The 16,853-nt window shown below is 39.3% G+C and overlaps 1 protein-coding gene across 3 annotated transcripts in view; it reads left to right on the top strand.

Annotated features, from left to right (window-relative positions):
• The window catches only part of LOC125455594 (poly(A) polymerase type 3-like), a 91,357-nt gene that overhangs the window by 49,498 nt on the left and 25,006 nt on the right, over positions 1 to 16,853 (top strand). For 2 of the 3 annotated variants that reach the window (XM_048537753.2, XM_059649016.1), the window contains 3 exons: positions 1,615 to 1,687; positions 2,827 to 2,947; positions 3,172 to 3,256. In XM_048537753.2, coding sequence (XP_048393710.1) covers positions 1,615 to 1,687; positions 2,827 to 2,947; positions 3,172 to 3,256 — 279 coding nt within the window. Of the gene's footprint in view, positions 1 to 1,614; positions 1,688 to 2,826; positions 2,948 to 3,171; positions 3,257 to 16,853 lie in introns of those variants that run through there. The other variant, XM_059649017.1, reaches the window with a different exon arrangement.

Genomic DNA, 16,853 nt, shown 5'->3' with positions numbered 1-16,853 from the left:
ATCCTTAAAATGACTATACCACTGGTTTCATCATTGCTTACCTGTACACAACAAAAATATAATCATGCAGAACTAAAGCTGGTAAACAAAGTTGAGAAACAAGCAAGTGAAGTCTTTCTAATAATAAAGGATTCTGGGCTTTTCACATGTTTCCTGGTGACCGTCTTGATACTGATAATTCTTGTAAACGTTTGTGCCTTCTCCGTTTCTTCCGATTTTAATATCATGAAGACCATGACATTCCGAATGTTTTCGCATAACATCTCTGCTTTTCTTTCCTTACTCACTAGAAAAGTAGTCCATTTTTACACCTGCATTCCCCATTCTTCTGACCAGGTCATCATTTACTTCCAAGGAAAATGTGACCACCTTGTTTTTGTGGGTTAAACACGTGCAAAGTGATATTTTATGTTGAAGTTTACTTACCAGTCTTGTTGGACAGATCAAGGAGCAGATAATGTCAGCCTAGAATATCGATAACTACTAATGGGGACAGTTAATGGGTTGAGTGTGGTAGCAGTCCATGTGCTGACAAGGCCCGGTGTGTGGGGCTTTGGATAAGGGCATGGGAGAAGCTGCCAAAAAGTCTAAAATTGTTGAACTTGATATCGAGTCCAGAAGACACTCGAGTTCCCAAGCAGCAAACAAGGTGCTGTTCTTCCAGCTTATGCCGAATTTCACTTGAGCAGTGCAGTGACCCTGAGATGTTGGTCAGGGAACAAGGCGGTGTTGAAGTGGCAGGCAGCTGAAAGCTCAGGGTCTTTTCTGCACTCTAATGTGAGTGCTCTGCAAATTTCATGCTTCATCTCCCAATATAGAGGAGAACACAGTGAACAGCAAATTGAGTGAAGTGCAGGTGAATGGCTGCTTCACCTGGAAGCTGTTTGGGCATTTGGATACTGAGGAGGAAGGAATTAAATGGGCAGGTGTTGCACCTTCTACGGTTGCAGGGGAAAGTGCCATGGCACCTTTTGGGGTCTTGGGTGGGGTGGCAATGTTGGGAGTGAAGAAGGGGTTGACCAGAATGTCTTGTCTGCCATCCACAAAGGCCATCCAAGGGAAAGGAGGAGCGTGTGCCAGGTGGTGAAAGTGGCAGATTATGAACTTCTGGTTTTGGATGTTGGTGGTGTGTAGGTGAGGACTCTAACTGGTATAAATTGCTTAATAATTTAATCTGTAATATTCAAATTAATAATTTAAAGTAGATTTAAAATATGCAACATTGTTTGCTGGTTGTGACGTAAGCAAAGAATTAAACCAAAAACAAAATGAGTTCACCTGAGTTAGGTTTCAGGGTAACTTCTGCATTGCGTCTGTCTTGTAAAACAGCAAAATAGACCATCAACTAGACCAGCGTTCAGAACTGCTTAAATTGGGGAAAATAATTGTTTGTGAATTTGCAGTAATACTGCTACTGGAAGCCTTCTCAAGGGCAACTAAGGATGGGCAAGAAATACTGGCTGGCCAGCCAGTAATGCCCACAAATGAATGGCGGTGGGGGGGTGATGTTATAAAGTAGCAATTTAGTGGCTCGGACTAAACTGGCAGAAGTTTGTTTTTGCCGTGTGTTTAAGGTCATTCTGTAGTATCAATGCTGTTATTTTCTCTTGACAGGGAATGGCCTAATCCTGTCTTACTAAAGCAACCAGAGGACTGCAATCTGAATCTACCAGTATGGGATCCACGGGTATGTTTATAGTGAATTGGGAGTTTGGAATGCAGCAGTGTTAATTGATGTTTTTTTGAGGTAGTTTCTTTCTGAATCTTTTACTCCTTGAGTTGAGTTCCATTGCTGTTGTCCATACTGATTTCCTAGAGGGTAGTTAAGAGTCAGCCACATTACTGAAAGTTTGAAGTGACATGTAGACCTGACTAGAAAAGGAAGGCTTCTTTCCCTCGCTAAAGGATATTAGTATACTGACTTCACTGCTGACTAACTGTGTAGCCTCTTCATAAAATGTCATTCTGGTGAAGATACTTGGTTAATTTGATTTCCAACTCGAATGTATAAAAGCTGAGGGGATTGATGTACTAATTTATTTTGGCATATGTGGTACCAAATGCTTTGCAATACCAGTTTTAAGTAAAATAACTCTGCATCACTATTAACTGTTCAGTTTGTATTTACGTTTAGTTCTTGTAACAGTTAAAGTGCAGCATCAATGCATTGCTTTTATGGAGAAAATTATCTGTAATACAAGAGCACTAAATAGGATGTAATGATTTTTAAGGTAGGAAGAAGCTCATGTGGGACATAAAACTGTAGGGTCAAATTGCCTGTCTGTTTTGTAATTCTGTCAAAAGCATACAAGCATTTGTCATAGTCTACAAAATCATAATAGGTATGGACAAGGTGGATAGCAAGAAGCTCTTTTCCAGAGTGGGGGACTCGATTACTAGGGGTCATGAGTTCAAAGTGAGAGGAGGAAAGTTTGTGGGAGATATGTGTGGAAAGTTCTTTATGCAGAGGATGGTGGGTGCCTGGAACGCGTTGCTGGCGGAGGTGGTAGACGTAGGCACAATACTGTCTTTTAAGATGCTTCTGGACAGGTACATGGATGGACAGGGAGCAAAGTGACACAGGCCCTTTAGAAAATAGATGACAGTTTCCAACAGAGGATCTCGATCGGCGCAGGCCTGGAGGGCCGAAGGACCTGTTCCTGTGCTGTAATTTTTTTTGTTCTTTGTATCACCATCTGGGAGATTTTTTTGAAAATAGTTATCCAAAATTAGAAATTCCGTCAGATTTAAGAGTAATATTTTGTTGACTCTAATTTTGATGAATTGCACGTTTAGCTGTAACAACTGTTATTATTTTGTGTATAGGTTAACCCAAGTGACAGATACCATCTCATGCCAATAATCACGCCAGCCTATCCACAACAAAATTCTACATACAACGTCTCTGCATCTACACGTGCAGTGATGATGGAGGAGTTTAAGCAAGGTGAGTAATCTTTTGTAACTAAAAACAATGCCAGTAATATCGCAGCATCTGTGGAGAATGTAAATGTATTGATTTCTCAATCAGTGTTTCATCAGTAACTTTATGGTTTGTTTTGGAAGCTTCTGTACATTTATTAAACATTTCCTAAGACTCCAATCGTGCCTTTCAGTCCTCCTTATATTACATGTAAGTAGAGGTAAGGAATCCACTTTGTTTCCTCACAGGTCTTTCGATCACAGATGAAATTTTAATGGGTAAAATGGAATGGTCCAAACTCTTTGAAGCTCCAAACTTCTTTCAGAAGTACAAGTATGTATTCAATTACTTATGAGTGGGGCAAAGATTGAGAGGGTTAGCTTGTGTTTCACTTGCAGTTCCCATACCTGGAGGCAACTTCTCTTACTCTGCTCCCAAGAAAAAAAGAAGTAACTCGCACAAATATTCTTATTTGATTGCAACCCAGCACCGAGCATCTAAGTTGCTACGTCTCAGCCTGAATAGCACATTTCCATCTAGATAGTGATTGATCTACAGTGATTGACTAACTGGAACATAGGCATTGTAGTGTGATCTAATGCAAATGTGATAGACTACTTAATTCGTAAATTTGCTTAATATAAATATTAATGTGAATTAATTTGGTATTATGAAATGCCTTTTTACTTCATATTTCCTTAAAATATTTTTCTGAAACCTATGACTAGTATTAAGATGGGTTTCTTGAAAAAGAATGTATTCTAAGTGAGATTCTTGATGTTTAGGATCTGACTTGCTAATCTTCAAAATTTTGGCATATCCTTATGGTAGACCAAGAGTAATATGATTGAACTGTCATAACTCTGTATCCATTTTTCCAAATAAAACATTTTTTCTTAGCAAAATGGTGAAATGTTTGTCTGTCTGTTCATAGTATCCTTGACAAAGTCCATAAATAAAATATTTGAAATGTGAGGAATTTGTAAGTGTGAAAACTTTGGTAAAATGAACTAGAGCTCCTGGTATATGAACTTTAAATTGTTTCCCAGACCGTAATATATCAGTGGGTAACTGTTATGCTTTGTTACAAAGGCTGTTTGATCATGTTGAAGTGCTAATTTAATTGTATCATCATACTATTCTTGGGACATCTTCCCCAGAGGTCAGGAGAGGCCGGTGAGAGGGGTGGGAAATAAATAAACTAAGGTCACAAACCAAATCAGTATTTAATCATCCAGTGAAAATGCATTTGTTTTGATTTGGTGAAGACAGCAAATAGTTTGTTTCTGGTTCGGATGAATGGAAAATGTTAATGGAGGCAGGGGTTGCTGAACTTGCCAAAATATGTAATAGCATAGAGTATGGAAAGGGTCATGAATTTGCAGCACCTGAAGAGGAGGGGGCAGTCAGTGCAGGACTGACGGTGTTGTGCTTAAATGCACACAGTATGCAAAATGGTAAATGAACTCCTGCATATTAACATTTGCAGGTACAATGTGGGTACCACAGATGTGGCCAGAGTGGGGAACTGAATATCCAAGGTTACACATCCTATTGAAAGCATTAGCTGAAGGCCAGGGTTGCCATGTTATTAAGAAATGAAACTAAATTGGTAGCAAGTGATAGTCAGAAGTGTAGCATCTGTGTGGGTAGAGTTGAGGAACTGCAAAGGACAAAAGGCCCTGATGGAAGGAGATAGTAGGAACTGCAGATGCTGGAGAATCTGAGAACAAGGTGTAGAGCTGGATGAACGCAGCAGGCCAAGCAGCATCAGAGGAGCAGGAACGCTGACGTTTTGGGCCTAGACCCTCCTTTTGAAATTTCAAAATGTGATGCTGCTTCACCTGCTGTGTTCGTCCAGTTCTGCACCTTGTTATTTCAGACCCTAATGGAAGTTGTGTGCAGGCTTCCCAGTCAGGATGTGGCCATGAAAGCTTTTGAGGAGATACCAAAGAAAGGTACAATTACAATAATCATGGGAGACCTCAGTATGCAGGTGGTCTGGTGGTGGATCTCAAGAAATGAATTCATGAAATGTCTGTCTGCAAAGACTTTTTTTGAAGCAGCCAATGTTAGAGCCCACTAGGGAGCAGGCAGTTCTGGATTTAGTGATGTGTAATGAGGCAAAATTGATTAGGGAGCTGAAGGTGAAGGAATGCCAAGGAGGCAGTGACTATAATATGATAGCATTCACCCTGTAATTTGAGAGAGAAGATTGAATCGGATGTAACAGTATTACAATTGAGTAAACTGTAATACTGGTCTCAATTAATTGGTAAGGGAGCCTGACAGTAAAGATGAAGCAGCAGCAAGTGGCAGGGGTTTCTGAGGATAATTTGGGAGGCACAGTGGAAGTTTGTCCCAAAGAAGGAAGCATGCCAAGGGGAGGATGAGGCAACCATGGCTGACAAGAGAAGTCAAGAACAGCATAAAAGCAAAATAAAAAGCATACAATGTGGTGATGATTAATGGGAAGCCTTTAAAATCCAGCGGGGAAAAGTAAAAATAATGGGAGATGGGAGAGATGAAATGAGAAAGTAAGCAAGCTAGTAATATAGAAGTAGATTGCATGAGGCTTTTTAAGCTGTAAAAGAGAAAATAGTGGACATTAGACTGCTGGAAAATTAGGCTACAGAATTAGTAATAGGGAACAAAGAAATGGCAGAAGAACTAACTGTGCTTTTGCGTCAGTTTCTACAGTAGAGGACACCACCAGCACACCTGAATTTCAGGAGAATCGGGGGCAGAAGTGAATGTAGTGGCCATTGCTAAAGGGAAGGTGTTTGAGAAACAAAGTGGATAGGTCACCCTGTTCAGTTGGGCTGTGCCCCAGGGTTCTGAAGGAGATTGTAGAGGTGTGGTGGTAGTTCAGAAAACACTGGAGCCAGGTCCCAAAGGATTAGAAAATGGCTAATGTAACATCCCTGTTTAAGAGTGGAAGGAGGCAGAAGACAGGCAACTATAGGCCAGTTAGCCTGACCTCAATCTTTGGCAAAATTTCAGAGCATGTTAATAAAGATGAGTGCTTAGAAGTGCATGGTAAAATAGGGGCAGAGTCAGCATGGCTTCATCAAGGGGAAACTGTGCCTGACAAGTGTTAGAGTTCTTTTGAGGTAATGAGCAAGTTAAACAACTGAGAGCCTGTGGACATGATCTGTTTGGGTTTCCAGAAGGCTTTTGACAATGTGATGCAAAGGAGGCAGCTAAATAAGATTAAAAGGCCATGACAATGGGTGTGGTGGATGAAAGATTGGCTGACTGGCACTAGGATGTGAGGGATAAAGGAATCTTTTTTTGAAATGGCAGCCAGTGACTAGTAGTTTTACAGGGTTGGTGTTGGGACTACATCTGTTGACATTACACATTAATGGATCTGGGCAAAGGAACTGGAGGCATTTTTGCAAGTTTGCAGCTGACATAAGCTGGACGGGCAGGTAATGTTAAAGTGGAGAGGCTGCAGAAGGACTTGGATAGACTAGGCCACTGGGCAAAATAGTGGCAAATAGAATACAATATGGAAAAATATGAGGTTAGGTTCCTTCCGACAGTAGGAAGAATATTTTCTAACTGTAGTTCAAGATTCTCTTACAGTTAACATACAGGTTCATTTGTCGGTTAGGAAGATAAATGCGATGTTGGTAATCATTTCAAAAGGACTTAAACGAGCAGAGTTGTTATGCTGAGACTGTATAATGCTCTGGTCAGGCTGCATTTGGAATGTTTGTGAGCAGTTTTGGCCCATGTACATGATGGATGTGCTGGCACTGGAGGGGTCTCGGAGCTTCACAGCAAGAATCTTGGTGGTTGGGGAGGGTGGGTAGATCTGATTGAAATGTGGAAAATGCTGAGAGGCCTGGCTAGAGTGGACGTGAAGATCTTGCAGAAAAGACAAGGAGCCAAAGATACAGCCTCAGTGAAGGCAGGACCCTATAGAACTGTGGTGAGGAGGAATTTCTTCAGCCAGAGTTGTAAACCTATGGAACTCATTGCTGCAGGGGGGGTGTGGAGGTGAAGTCATTGAGCCTCTTTAAACAGAGATCCTTGATTAGTACAGAGAGAAGATAGGAGAATGGCAGTGAGAAACTTAGGTCGTGATTAAATGGTGGAGCAGACTTGGGACAAATGGAATTCTCTGGTTTGTGGTCTCAGTGTTGAATGTTATGACCCTTTGAAGTGCTCGTTCACGAGCTTTAAAAGTTATGAAGTTTCCTGTTTCTGCTACCCTTTGGGCGTACATTCCAAACCCCCAACACTAAGTGAAAACATTTTTCCATAAATCTCTCAAACCACCTACCCTTCACCTTAATATAGTCATATTATTGACCCTTCAGCTGAAGGAAACAGCTACTTCCTTATCACTCTGTCTATACCCCTCATAATCTTATTTACCTCAGTCAGGTTTATTTTTCATGATTCACTCTCAGGATGAGGGTGTCACTGGCTAGGCAGCATTTATTGCTCATTCCTAATTGTCCTGCAGGCAGATAAGAGTCAGCCACATTGCTGTGGGTCTGGAGTAACATTGTAGGCCAGACCAGCTAAGGATGGCAGTTTCCTCTCTCTCTTCTTTCCCCCCACCCCCCCCCCCCCCCCCCCCCCCCCCCCCGGCCGAACCCCCAGCCTTCACTACTCTAAAGAAAGCACTGTAACCTACCCAGCTTCTCTTCACTGATGAAATGTTCCATCCCAGGCAATATCCTGGTGAATCTCCTATGTATTCTCTCCAATTCAGTCACATCCATCCTATAGGGTACAGACCAGAGCTTTGCACAGTACTCCAGCTCTGTCCTAACTAAAGCCCTATACAGCTCTACCACAACCTCCCTGCTCTTGTTATCTGTGCCTTGACTGATAAAAGCAAGTGTCCTGGATGCTTCTTTAACTGCCATATTAACCTATCTTGCTTCCTTCAGAGATCTGTGAACAAGTACTCCAAGATTCCTCTGTTCTGAATAGCAAGACAGCTGCCAGGACACTTCTAATTTTTGAAACGCTTGACAGCTTAATAAAAGATGAGCTTTTTGTGACCATTTCCTGGAGCAATACGATGTGGAAGTGACGAAGAGTAATGTTATCTTGGGCCTGTTTATTATAAGTATAGAAGTAATAGATCCACTGGATTGACGAAGTGGTGATTGTCGTAACCTTGTTAAATTTGAAAGTGATGGGTTCCAATCACACAAGTATCTTAAACGTAAAGAAAGCGATTTATGTAGGGGTAGTAGGAACTGCAGATGCTGGAGAATCTGAGATGATAAGGTATAGAGCTGGAAGAACACACAGGCTGAGCAGGAAAGCTGACATTGTGGGCCTAGACATTTCAGAAAATCCGCTTCCCCCTCCCCCATTTCTGAAGAAGGGCCTAGGCCTGAAACGTTAGCCTTCCTGCTCCTCTGATGCTGCTTGGCCTGCTGTGTTCATCCAGCATCTACATCTGGTTATGTAGGTGTGAGGGGGTAACTAGGTAAATAGATCAAAGGATATAATAGTTAGCATTTAAAGGAACAGTTCAAAATGTGTAATACCAATTCTTTGCATTTAGGAAAACAAATTCAAAGTTAGGAATAGAATTAGACTTTCATTTTAAAAAAAATAGGACTTGTAATAGTACAAAGAATAGTAACAAGTCTCAGAATTTGGCGCTGTTGTAGAAATAAGAAAAAAGCCACCCGGAGTTGATTTAGAAACAAAACTAAACTGATTAAATTAGCCAGAAATGTAAAATCGTGTTTTTATGGGGACAGAGCAGCTGAAGTAAACATTTGTCCCTTAAAAGCAAAGACTGAAGAAATTATTATGGGGAGTGAGTAAACAAATGCATTGAACAAATATTTTGTTTGCCTGCACACAGGAAAACATGAGTTGCAGACCAGAAGTGAAGGGTAACCCAGGGGCTAAAATAAGTAAGGAAATTAAATTAGCTGAAAAAAATCTATGAATTAGTGGTGAGACTTGAGCAACTAAAATCTCAGAACTTGATGGTCTGCTCTATAGAGTTTTTGATTTGAATTGCAGAGAGTAGATGAGCTATTTATTTTCCAAAATTAGTTATCTTGCTACAGATACACAGCTTCTGCAAGTCTAAACATGGAATAATCTACTTTTAAGGATGGGCTGTACTTAAGTGGGCTGCTTTCTGTGGGCTAGTAAATTAAGCCTTTATTCTCTGGAGTTTGGAAGAATGGGAGATGAACTTATTGAAACAGGATCCTGAAGGATCTTGATGGGTTGAATGCTGAGAGAGAGACATGGCCAATGGAAACCGAAGTCTCAAGATGCGGTATTGATCACTTAAGACTCCAATCAGTAGAAATCACTCAATTCAAACTTTTTTTGGATGTTGGGAATTCTTTACTCTGGAGGAATGTGGATACTCCATTGTTCATACATTTTAAGATTAGAATATGTAGATTTCTGGAGTCCCAGGGAATCCTGGGACATAGCGCACGGCCAGGAAAGTGCAGTTGAAGCCCAAGATCGCCATGATTGTATTGAATAGGCTTAACAGGCTGAAATCTGTATGTTTTTTCATGCTTTTGTCATGTGCATTTGATTTCGGAACAAGGTAAAAATATTGTCTCCTGAAACCTTGGTGTCTGACTTTTTGATTGTAGATTTGTGATAATTTGCAGAACTGAACATAATGGCTCATATAGTATGTTTCTCAGCCTTAAGTGTTTAGTGTTTGAAGTAACATTCAGACACCATTTGTATCTTGCATTTGTTGTTTGTAGCAGACCTGGAATTGAATGTAATTTAACTAATTTCCTCCACTGCCTTGGAAAAATTAATCCTTCAGCGTCCATCAAGGTAGAATGAAGAAAAGCTTATCTGAATTCATTAATGTCTCAAATCTTTTGCCTCATCTATATAGCTGTTCATTCACTTTTTTAAACTCTTTATGGCCGATCTGTCCTCGTTATTCTGGTCAGTGCTGTCCTGCATTTATTGCATTTTCAAATACATTTGTCCTCTACCATTTTTTTGAAATCCACTCACACAGCAGAACAACAGATTGTCCCAATTACAGTGGATGGATACTGAACCTGTACAACAGACACATCTACAGAGCTGGTGTGTGAATTGGAGGTATTCTGATGTGTAGTGTGAGGGAAGGGAGTATCTGGGCAGTTTGTTCCACACTTGGGCCTTGTCATGTAGAGGATACAGGATCAGAATAACATGGATGTGACAAAAAATATACTTTCGAATCATAGAATCCCTACAGTGTGCAAACCGGCCCTTCAGCCCAACAAGTCCACGCCAACCCCAGAGCATTCTTTCTAGCTCCCTATAAACCACCATATCTACACATTATTAGAGAATTCTGGGGCATACAATAGGATTTGCAGTAACTGAACTTCAACATTTAGAACGTACTTTGTGACTGAAGATGAAGGCTGCCAGGAACCCAACTAGAATATCATGTTGCACCAGGAGTTCGCCCAAAGGGAGGAGTAGGGATGAAGCAGCATAATATTGTCCAAAATGCAATAACCAGATGGATGGAATTCCTTGAAACGAGTTCACTACATATGGCCAACCTGGTGCTAGGGCAAAGGGATTCTCATACCATGTGCTGGAGGGGACAAAATCTAGTTGTTTTTGAGATTAACTCTGAAGAATGAAAGATCCTGTTCAGCGTATGAAGAGCTAAATTGGTGAAGTGTTAGTCTGAGCAATTTGCGGACTGGTTTAGGGCAAGCAAGTTAGAGGTAAAGATATAGCTGAAGCAATGCCATGAGAAAGGAGCATTTAATTTTATAGGTCACTGGTGCCGGTACTGTGATTGGAGGATACTGTACTTCAGCCAGTTGGGGCAAGGCTGGGTCCTATTGGAATGGGTTAATAAGGCACTTTATTTACTGAACTGGTAAATAAGTGATTGGTTCACCTGGCCCCAAAAAATTGAAGGTCCTAACGGACTTGGGGATCTACACTCCTGAAACTTGAAAATGTTGTGTACAGATTCAAAAAGGAAATTGAAATACAGGCACCCTGTTCAAAGTCACACTGCACAATACACACCTTAGCATCTAACACACCCAAGGTACTTGTGGGCCTTATATTTAAGAAGGATACGGAGGTTTGAGGTAAATTTAGCAGGATGATGCCTTACATTCAAGTGTTAATTTATAAAGAAAAATTCAACAGTTACACCCTCTGAGATTTAAAAGCGCTTATTTGATCAAAGTTCTTAAGATATTTCCAGGGTCTGGTTGGAAAAATAGTTGGGATGAAGGAGCATAGCCAGAAATTAAATTTTGGCCTTTCAGGAGTGAAGTCAGGAAACACTTGAGAACCAAAGGTGATTGAGTTTGTAACTCCATTTCTGTTAGGTTGTTGGATCACTTCTTTTTATACCTGAAGCCAATCTGCTGTTCTCAAAAATATTCAAGAAAACTGAATAAAGACAGCTGCATGAAGTAATAAATAAAATCCAAAATGTTCAAACTAGGAGTTAGAAACTGAATTGATATTGCAAATTGAAAGTTCAGATTTTAGTAGTTTAACCATTTATATATCACTAGAAGGACCCAAGGTTGCTTATCAACAATTACTTCACTTGTTCAGGTTTGTTACAATATAGAAATGGTTTCACAGCTGCTCTTTGAACAGTTTTTACTTAACTGTTGTCCTCCAGAACTTGGATTGGTTTACTTTTTATTCCATTAAACTCTAGTTAGGATCTACAGTAATGTACTTTTTTTTTCACACTACCAACATTGCTTTCGGTCATCTGGAATCTTCAGGGTTGTGTCCTGCTTGGCTTGTGCCTCGAGTTTCCAACTGAGTAATTATAACAAGCTTGTGCTTTTTATTTTTTTATTGCCATTGCATGGATTTTGGCCAAAGCTATGATTTTTGAGCTCAGCCCTTTTGTGCTGATCTGCATTGCTAGAGATAAAACAATAGAAAACACTTTAGAACTTCATTGCATCTTAGTGTTTTAATTGTTTGGAATTTAGGGCATGACCTCATAAAATGGTGCATTAGACTTGCGGGATTAAATAGCCTTCTAGAATCTTGGAGAACCATTCAGATGGAGTGGAAAATCTGTTCCTTATCTGTATTTCAAACGATAATTGACACCTAGGAAGACCATGAAACCATTATCAAATTTAAAAAAAAAAGCTTCCTGTCCATAAATGTTGCCTGAACTGTTGAGTTTTTCCAGCAATTCTGTTTTGGTCAGAGGAACAGCATTTCATGCTGTGATTCTCTTCATTTTCAGATTTGATTTCTGATTTCCAACATTGAAGCTTTTTGGTAGAAGAAGGGACACCATTGGTTTGTGTAGTTTTGAAGCATTTCCTTTTTGGAAGGCAAGATAAACCATGTTAACGAGGCAAGTCTGAAGTATACTGCTGAGTGAGCTATATATAGGGATGCAGGTGTCACATTTATCATATTGTCGTAAATGTATGTTTGACAAGCTGGACAATAATTCTGCCATGATTAAAGGACAGGTTTGCAATTTTTGTGCAGCATTGTCTTAGCAGGGATATTAAAGTCATTTGTATACCTTTTAGGATGACACAATGGATAACCAACAGTTGAGGGGTTTGGAGTGGGAAAGTGATGGTTGTGTTTTGTTTTAATTATGATGGCATGAATAGGGAGAGCCCAATACCTTTGTCAGGTAGATTAGCAAGTTATCAATCTACAGTTGCAACTGAAGAGATAAGAGGGTAGAATGTGAAAACTGTTAGATTTTAAAAGGAAATTAAATATTTAAACCTGAGCATGACACTAAATGGTAAATGGATTGCATTGGTAATGAGAAAAGCTGGTGGTGCAAAGTTAATTGTTAGTTTACCTTCATAAAAAATGGCTCAAGAATATTGCAAGCCCTTGATAAACAGCATACAAGACTATGTATCTTTATTGATAACCGTATAACCAGATTTTAAAATAATTTACAGACCAAGTCCTAATCAAACAAATTTTAAAGTGATTTCTAACTACATGAATTATTTTCATGGGCAGTTTCCATTCTAAATGTGAATTGAATAATTTAGTGGTAAAATGTGAAACTTCAAAATAAGAATTGAGTTGCATCTTTGTTCCCTCAATTCTTTTTGATTGCACTGAATGTTGACTATCCTTTTTGTAGAGGTATTTAACTGTTTAAAGCCTTAACTTTGTCTGCAATGCAGGGCATAAGCTGAGTTTAATTTTAATGTGTTGAACGTCTTGATTTTATTTAAATATTTTGCAACTTACTCATTTTATTGAACTACTGTTTACCTAATCACTACCTGTAAATACATAATTCAGTGATATTGTTCATATCATTTAAAATCTTTTCTTCTCATCTTTAAAGCTATGTTCCTTATCTAAGATGGGCGTAACTTTTCTATCTGTGTCCATCAACTTAATAAAAACCGAAAGAACTGCAGATGCTGCAAATCAGAAACAAAACCCAAAATTGCTGGAAAAGCTCCACAGGACTTGCATCATCTGTGGAGAGAAATCAGAGCTAACATTTGAGATCAAGTGACCCTCGCGTTCTGAGGAAGGGTCACTCGACCCGAAACGTTAACTCTTTCTCTCCACAGATGCTGCCGATGCTAATGAGCTTTTTTGGCAATTTTATTTTTGTTTCTGAATTTTAAAACTTAACCTCAGCTTGTCTTTTTAGTTATACAAAAGCAGCAGATTAAAAGAAACCAGTTTTAAATAGGGACCAAGTAGAGACATGATAGTAATGACATGATAACAATAATGTGCACATGTTCATGGTTTTCGATTAGGTAAATTTGAGGTCTTCAGTTGGATTCAATTCTGTTATAAAGCTGGCTCACTCAATGGCAGATTTACACTAGATTAGTGTTAACTTATAAGGAAATTGGAAGTATCTGAAAAGTAAATTGTAGGATTACAGGGAAAGGGAGGCAGAATAGAATCTTTTAAAATTCTAACAGGACTGGATAGGATAGGTGCAGGGAGGATGTTCTTCATGGTGGGTGTGTCCAGAACCAGAGGTCACTGAGAATTTGGACTAGATGATTTAAGATGGAGATGAGACCAGCTTTCACCCAAAGAGTGGTGAGCCTGTGGAATTCATTACCACAGGAAGTAATTGATGCTAAAACATTGAATGTATTCAAGAAGTGACTAGATACGGCACTTGGGTGAATGGGATCAAAGATTTTGGGGAGAAAGTATGATTAGGCTTTTGAATTGGATGATCAGCCATGATCAACATGTCAGCCAAGGTGCCTTTTAGACATAAGTATTGCCTTTTGATTTTGAAGAATTCTGTGTTAAACCTATGTTAATGAGTCCTGTGTGATGAATTAGAATCCTGATATAGCTAATTGCATGTTTGAATGTGTAGGAGTAATGGTCCTATTAACAGGGTATGTACTGCTTTTCTGTTTGTTCGGTAAGTAGCGTATTGCAAAGCGGTGTGCGTGAGTATCATTTCATTGTGTTTTACTTCCTTGGGTGAAAATTTCAAACCTAGATACCAAAAAGTCACCAACATTTGTAAGGAAGATGTTCTGGTTAGCTTGATAAGCTTGAAAAATTGCTAACAGTGATCCCAAGCAATAATGAGCAGTTTTAGTAGGCATGTATGTGGCAGGACAAACTGCATTCACTTACGCTTTCAATGGAGTGTAAGAGCAAGGGCACATGTTGAGTCAATATTCTCGGCAACCTCTGAAGTTCAGGTATTGTATACAACAACTGAACAGAAATCCCTACACTGCTGTAGATCTATGTGAATACATTCATGGCAAAACATCCAAATTCCATACTGGTGCTACATTTAATTGAAGCATATTGTCTTTTCTACTCCAGTTAGTACACATGGCCAAATTGGTGCCACTGCAGCCCTAACTGTGGCTAGTTATCAGTTATCATTGGACAATAGATCTAGGCCAAATGTTTCCAAGCCATCTACTATGGGTGGATTGCTTCAAACTTTTCTCTGTTGTAGGATGTAGGTAAAAATACCAGACGAAGTGATGTGCAAGGGGGGCAATGAAGAGAGCTCACAAGCATGTGGATCACTAATTTTAATCTGTTGCATTTTATTACCTGCATTTCTTGAGTTATTGATCAGTGTTGATAATTGTAAAATGTGTATGGAATGCATTTCTAAAATAAACACTTCTTTTTAATTGAAATGACTCATTCTATTTGTTGATGCTGCTTGTAAGAAATGGGCACTTGTGACTGGTTTGGAGCCAAACTCTGTAAAGCTAACATTTAGATTGGTGATAGAGTTAAATAGGTGTGTGCATCACCACTTGCATGTACAGTTGTGATCAGTAAAGTAGGATGCAATCTCCAAAAAGATGCAGTGGTTTTAATTCTCCAAAATCGTACTAACTCATTAAAGATCTCACCAGATTGGAAAATGGTGAACACAGCTCCTCTATTTGAGAAGAGGGGAGCACAGAAAGCAGGAAATTACAAGCGAGTTATCTTATAATCCATCATATGTAAAATGCTGGAATCTTGTTATTAAGGAGGTTATAGAACTTAGAAAGTCTTCATGCAGTCAAGCAGAGCCAGCATGGTTTTGTAAAAAATCTAGTTCATTGGAGTTTTTCCCGCTTGTTACTACTTCTGTGTGGATAAAAGGGTACCTGTGGATGTATAGTACATGGATTTACTGAAGATATTTGAAAATATGCCACATCAAAAGTACATGCAAAATAAGAATGCAAGCCATTAAACAATTCTAACAGCATAACTATAGGATTGCTAAGTAACCAAATAGGCATAAATGAGTTATTTTTGGGTTGGCAGGATGCAGTGGGTGGAGTGCCACAGGTTATGGCTGCCTCAACTATTTAAAACTTTATTAATGGCATGAAAGACCATACAATAACTATATGGCTAATTTTGCTGATGGGAGATAGGATGAAAATAGAAGGGTACATTCTGAAAATATAAGTATGTAGAGGGAAATGAATATATTAAATTAGTGGGCAAAAAATTGGCAGTGTGAAAATGTGGAAACTTAATCCTCTTTCTTAGGGAGAAAATGACAGCACGTATAAATTATGAAGTGGTTGTAAACATGATGTATAGGGAGATCTGGGTGTCCTGGTACATGAATTAAAATATTAGTTGCAAATGATCACAAAGGTAAATGGAATGTTTATTGCAAAGGGAATGAAATGTACAAGTTTGTCTGTAGTTAGGTAAGATGTTGGATGGAGCCACATTTGGACTACTGCATTCAGTTTTGCTTTCCTATTAAAGAAAAAATATAAATGCATTAGAAACATTTCAAAGCAGGTTCACTTAACTGATGCTCAGGATGGAGATTTTGAGGAATGGTTTCACAGGCTTGACCTGTATCCATTAGAGTTTAGAAGAATCCAATGTGATGTAAAACAAACAAGATCGTAATGCTGAAAGGATGCTTCTCCCTTGTGGGAGAGACTAGAAAAGGGAAATATCTTAAACATAGATGGAGATGAGATGACCTTTTGAGCTTTGAGAATCTTTTGGAACTTCTTCAGAAACCAATGGTGGCAGAGTCATTAAACATTTTTAAGGCAGAGATCAACTCTTGAGTAACAAGGGTTCAAGGACAGATGGGAATGTGCAGTTGAAATCACAATAGAATCACCATGTTTTAATTGAATGGTGAACAGGCTTGATGGCTGAATAATCTACTCCTGAACCTAATCTGTATGATTGTAGGATATACATAGCCTTGTCATCTGTTCTTTACCCTGTTGTTCATGTTGAAGGAATTGCTATGGGGTACTGTGCACGTTGGGGTGATTACAAACCCGACGCAGATATTTTAGGTCTCCATCACTTTTGCCTTCTCTGGCTCCAAATAAAAATGCTGCTGTTGTTCCATCCAAGTACACTTACACATAGTAAGTAGTGTAGAACCAGTTGGAACGATTGCTTGGAGGTTTTGATCGAGACATTTTCTGGTGGAACCAGA

The sequence above is a fragment of the Stegostoma tigrinum genome, chromosome 10 (assembly GCF_030684315.1).
Source record: "Stegostoma tigrinum isolate sSteTig4 chromosome 10, sSteTig4.hap1, whole genome shotgun sequence".
Classification (NCBI taxonomy): Eukaryota; Metazoa; Chordata; class Chondrichthyes; order Orectolobiformes; family Stegostomatidae; genus Stegostoma; species Stegostoma tigrinum.
This window is presented reverse-complemented; position numbering and strand designations above follow the sequence as displayed.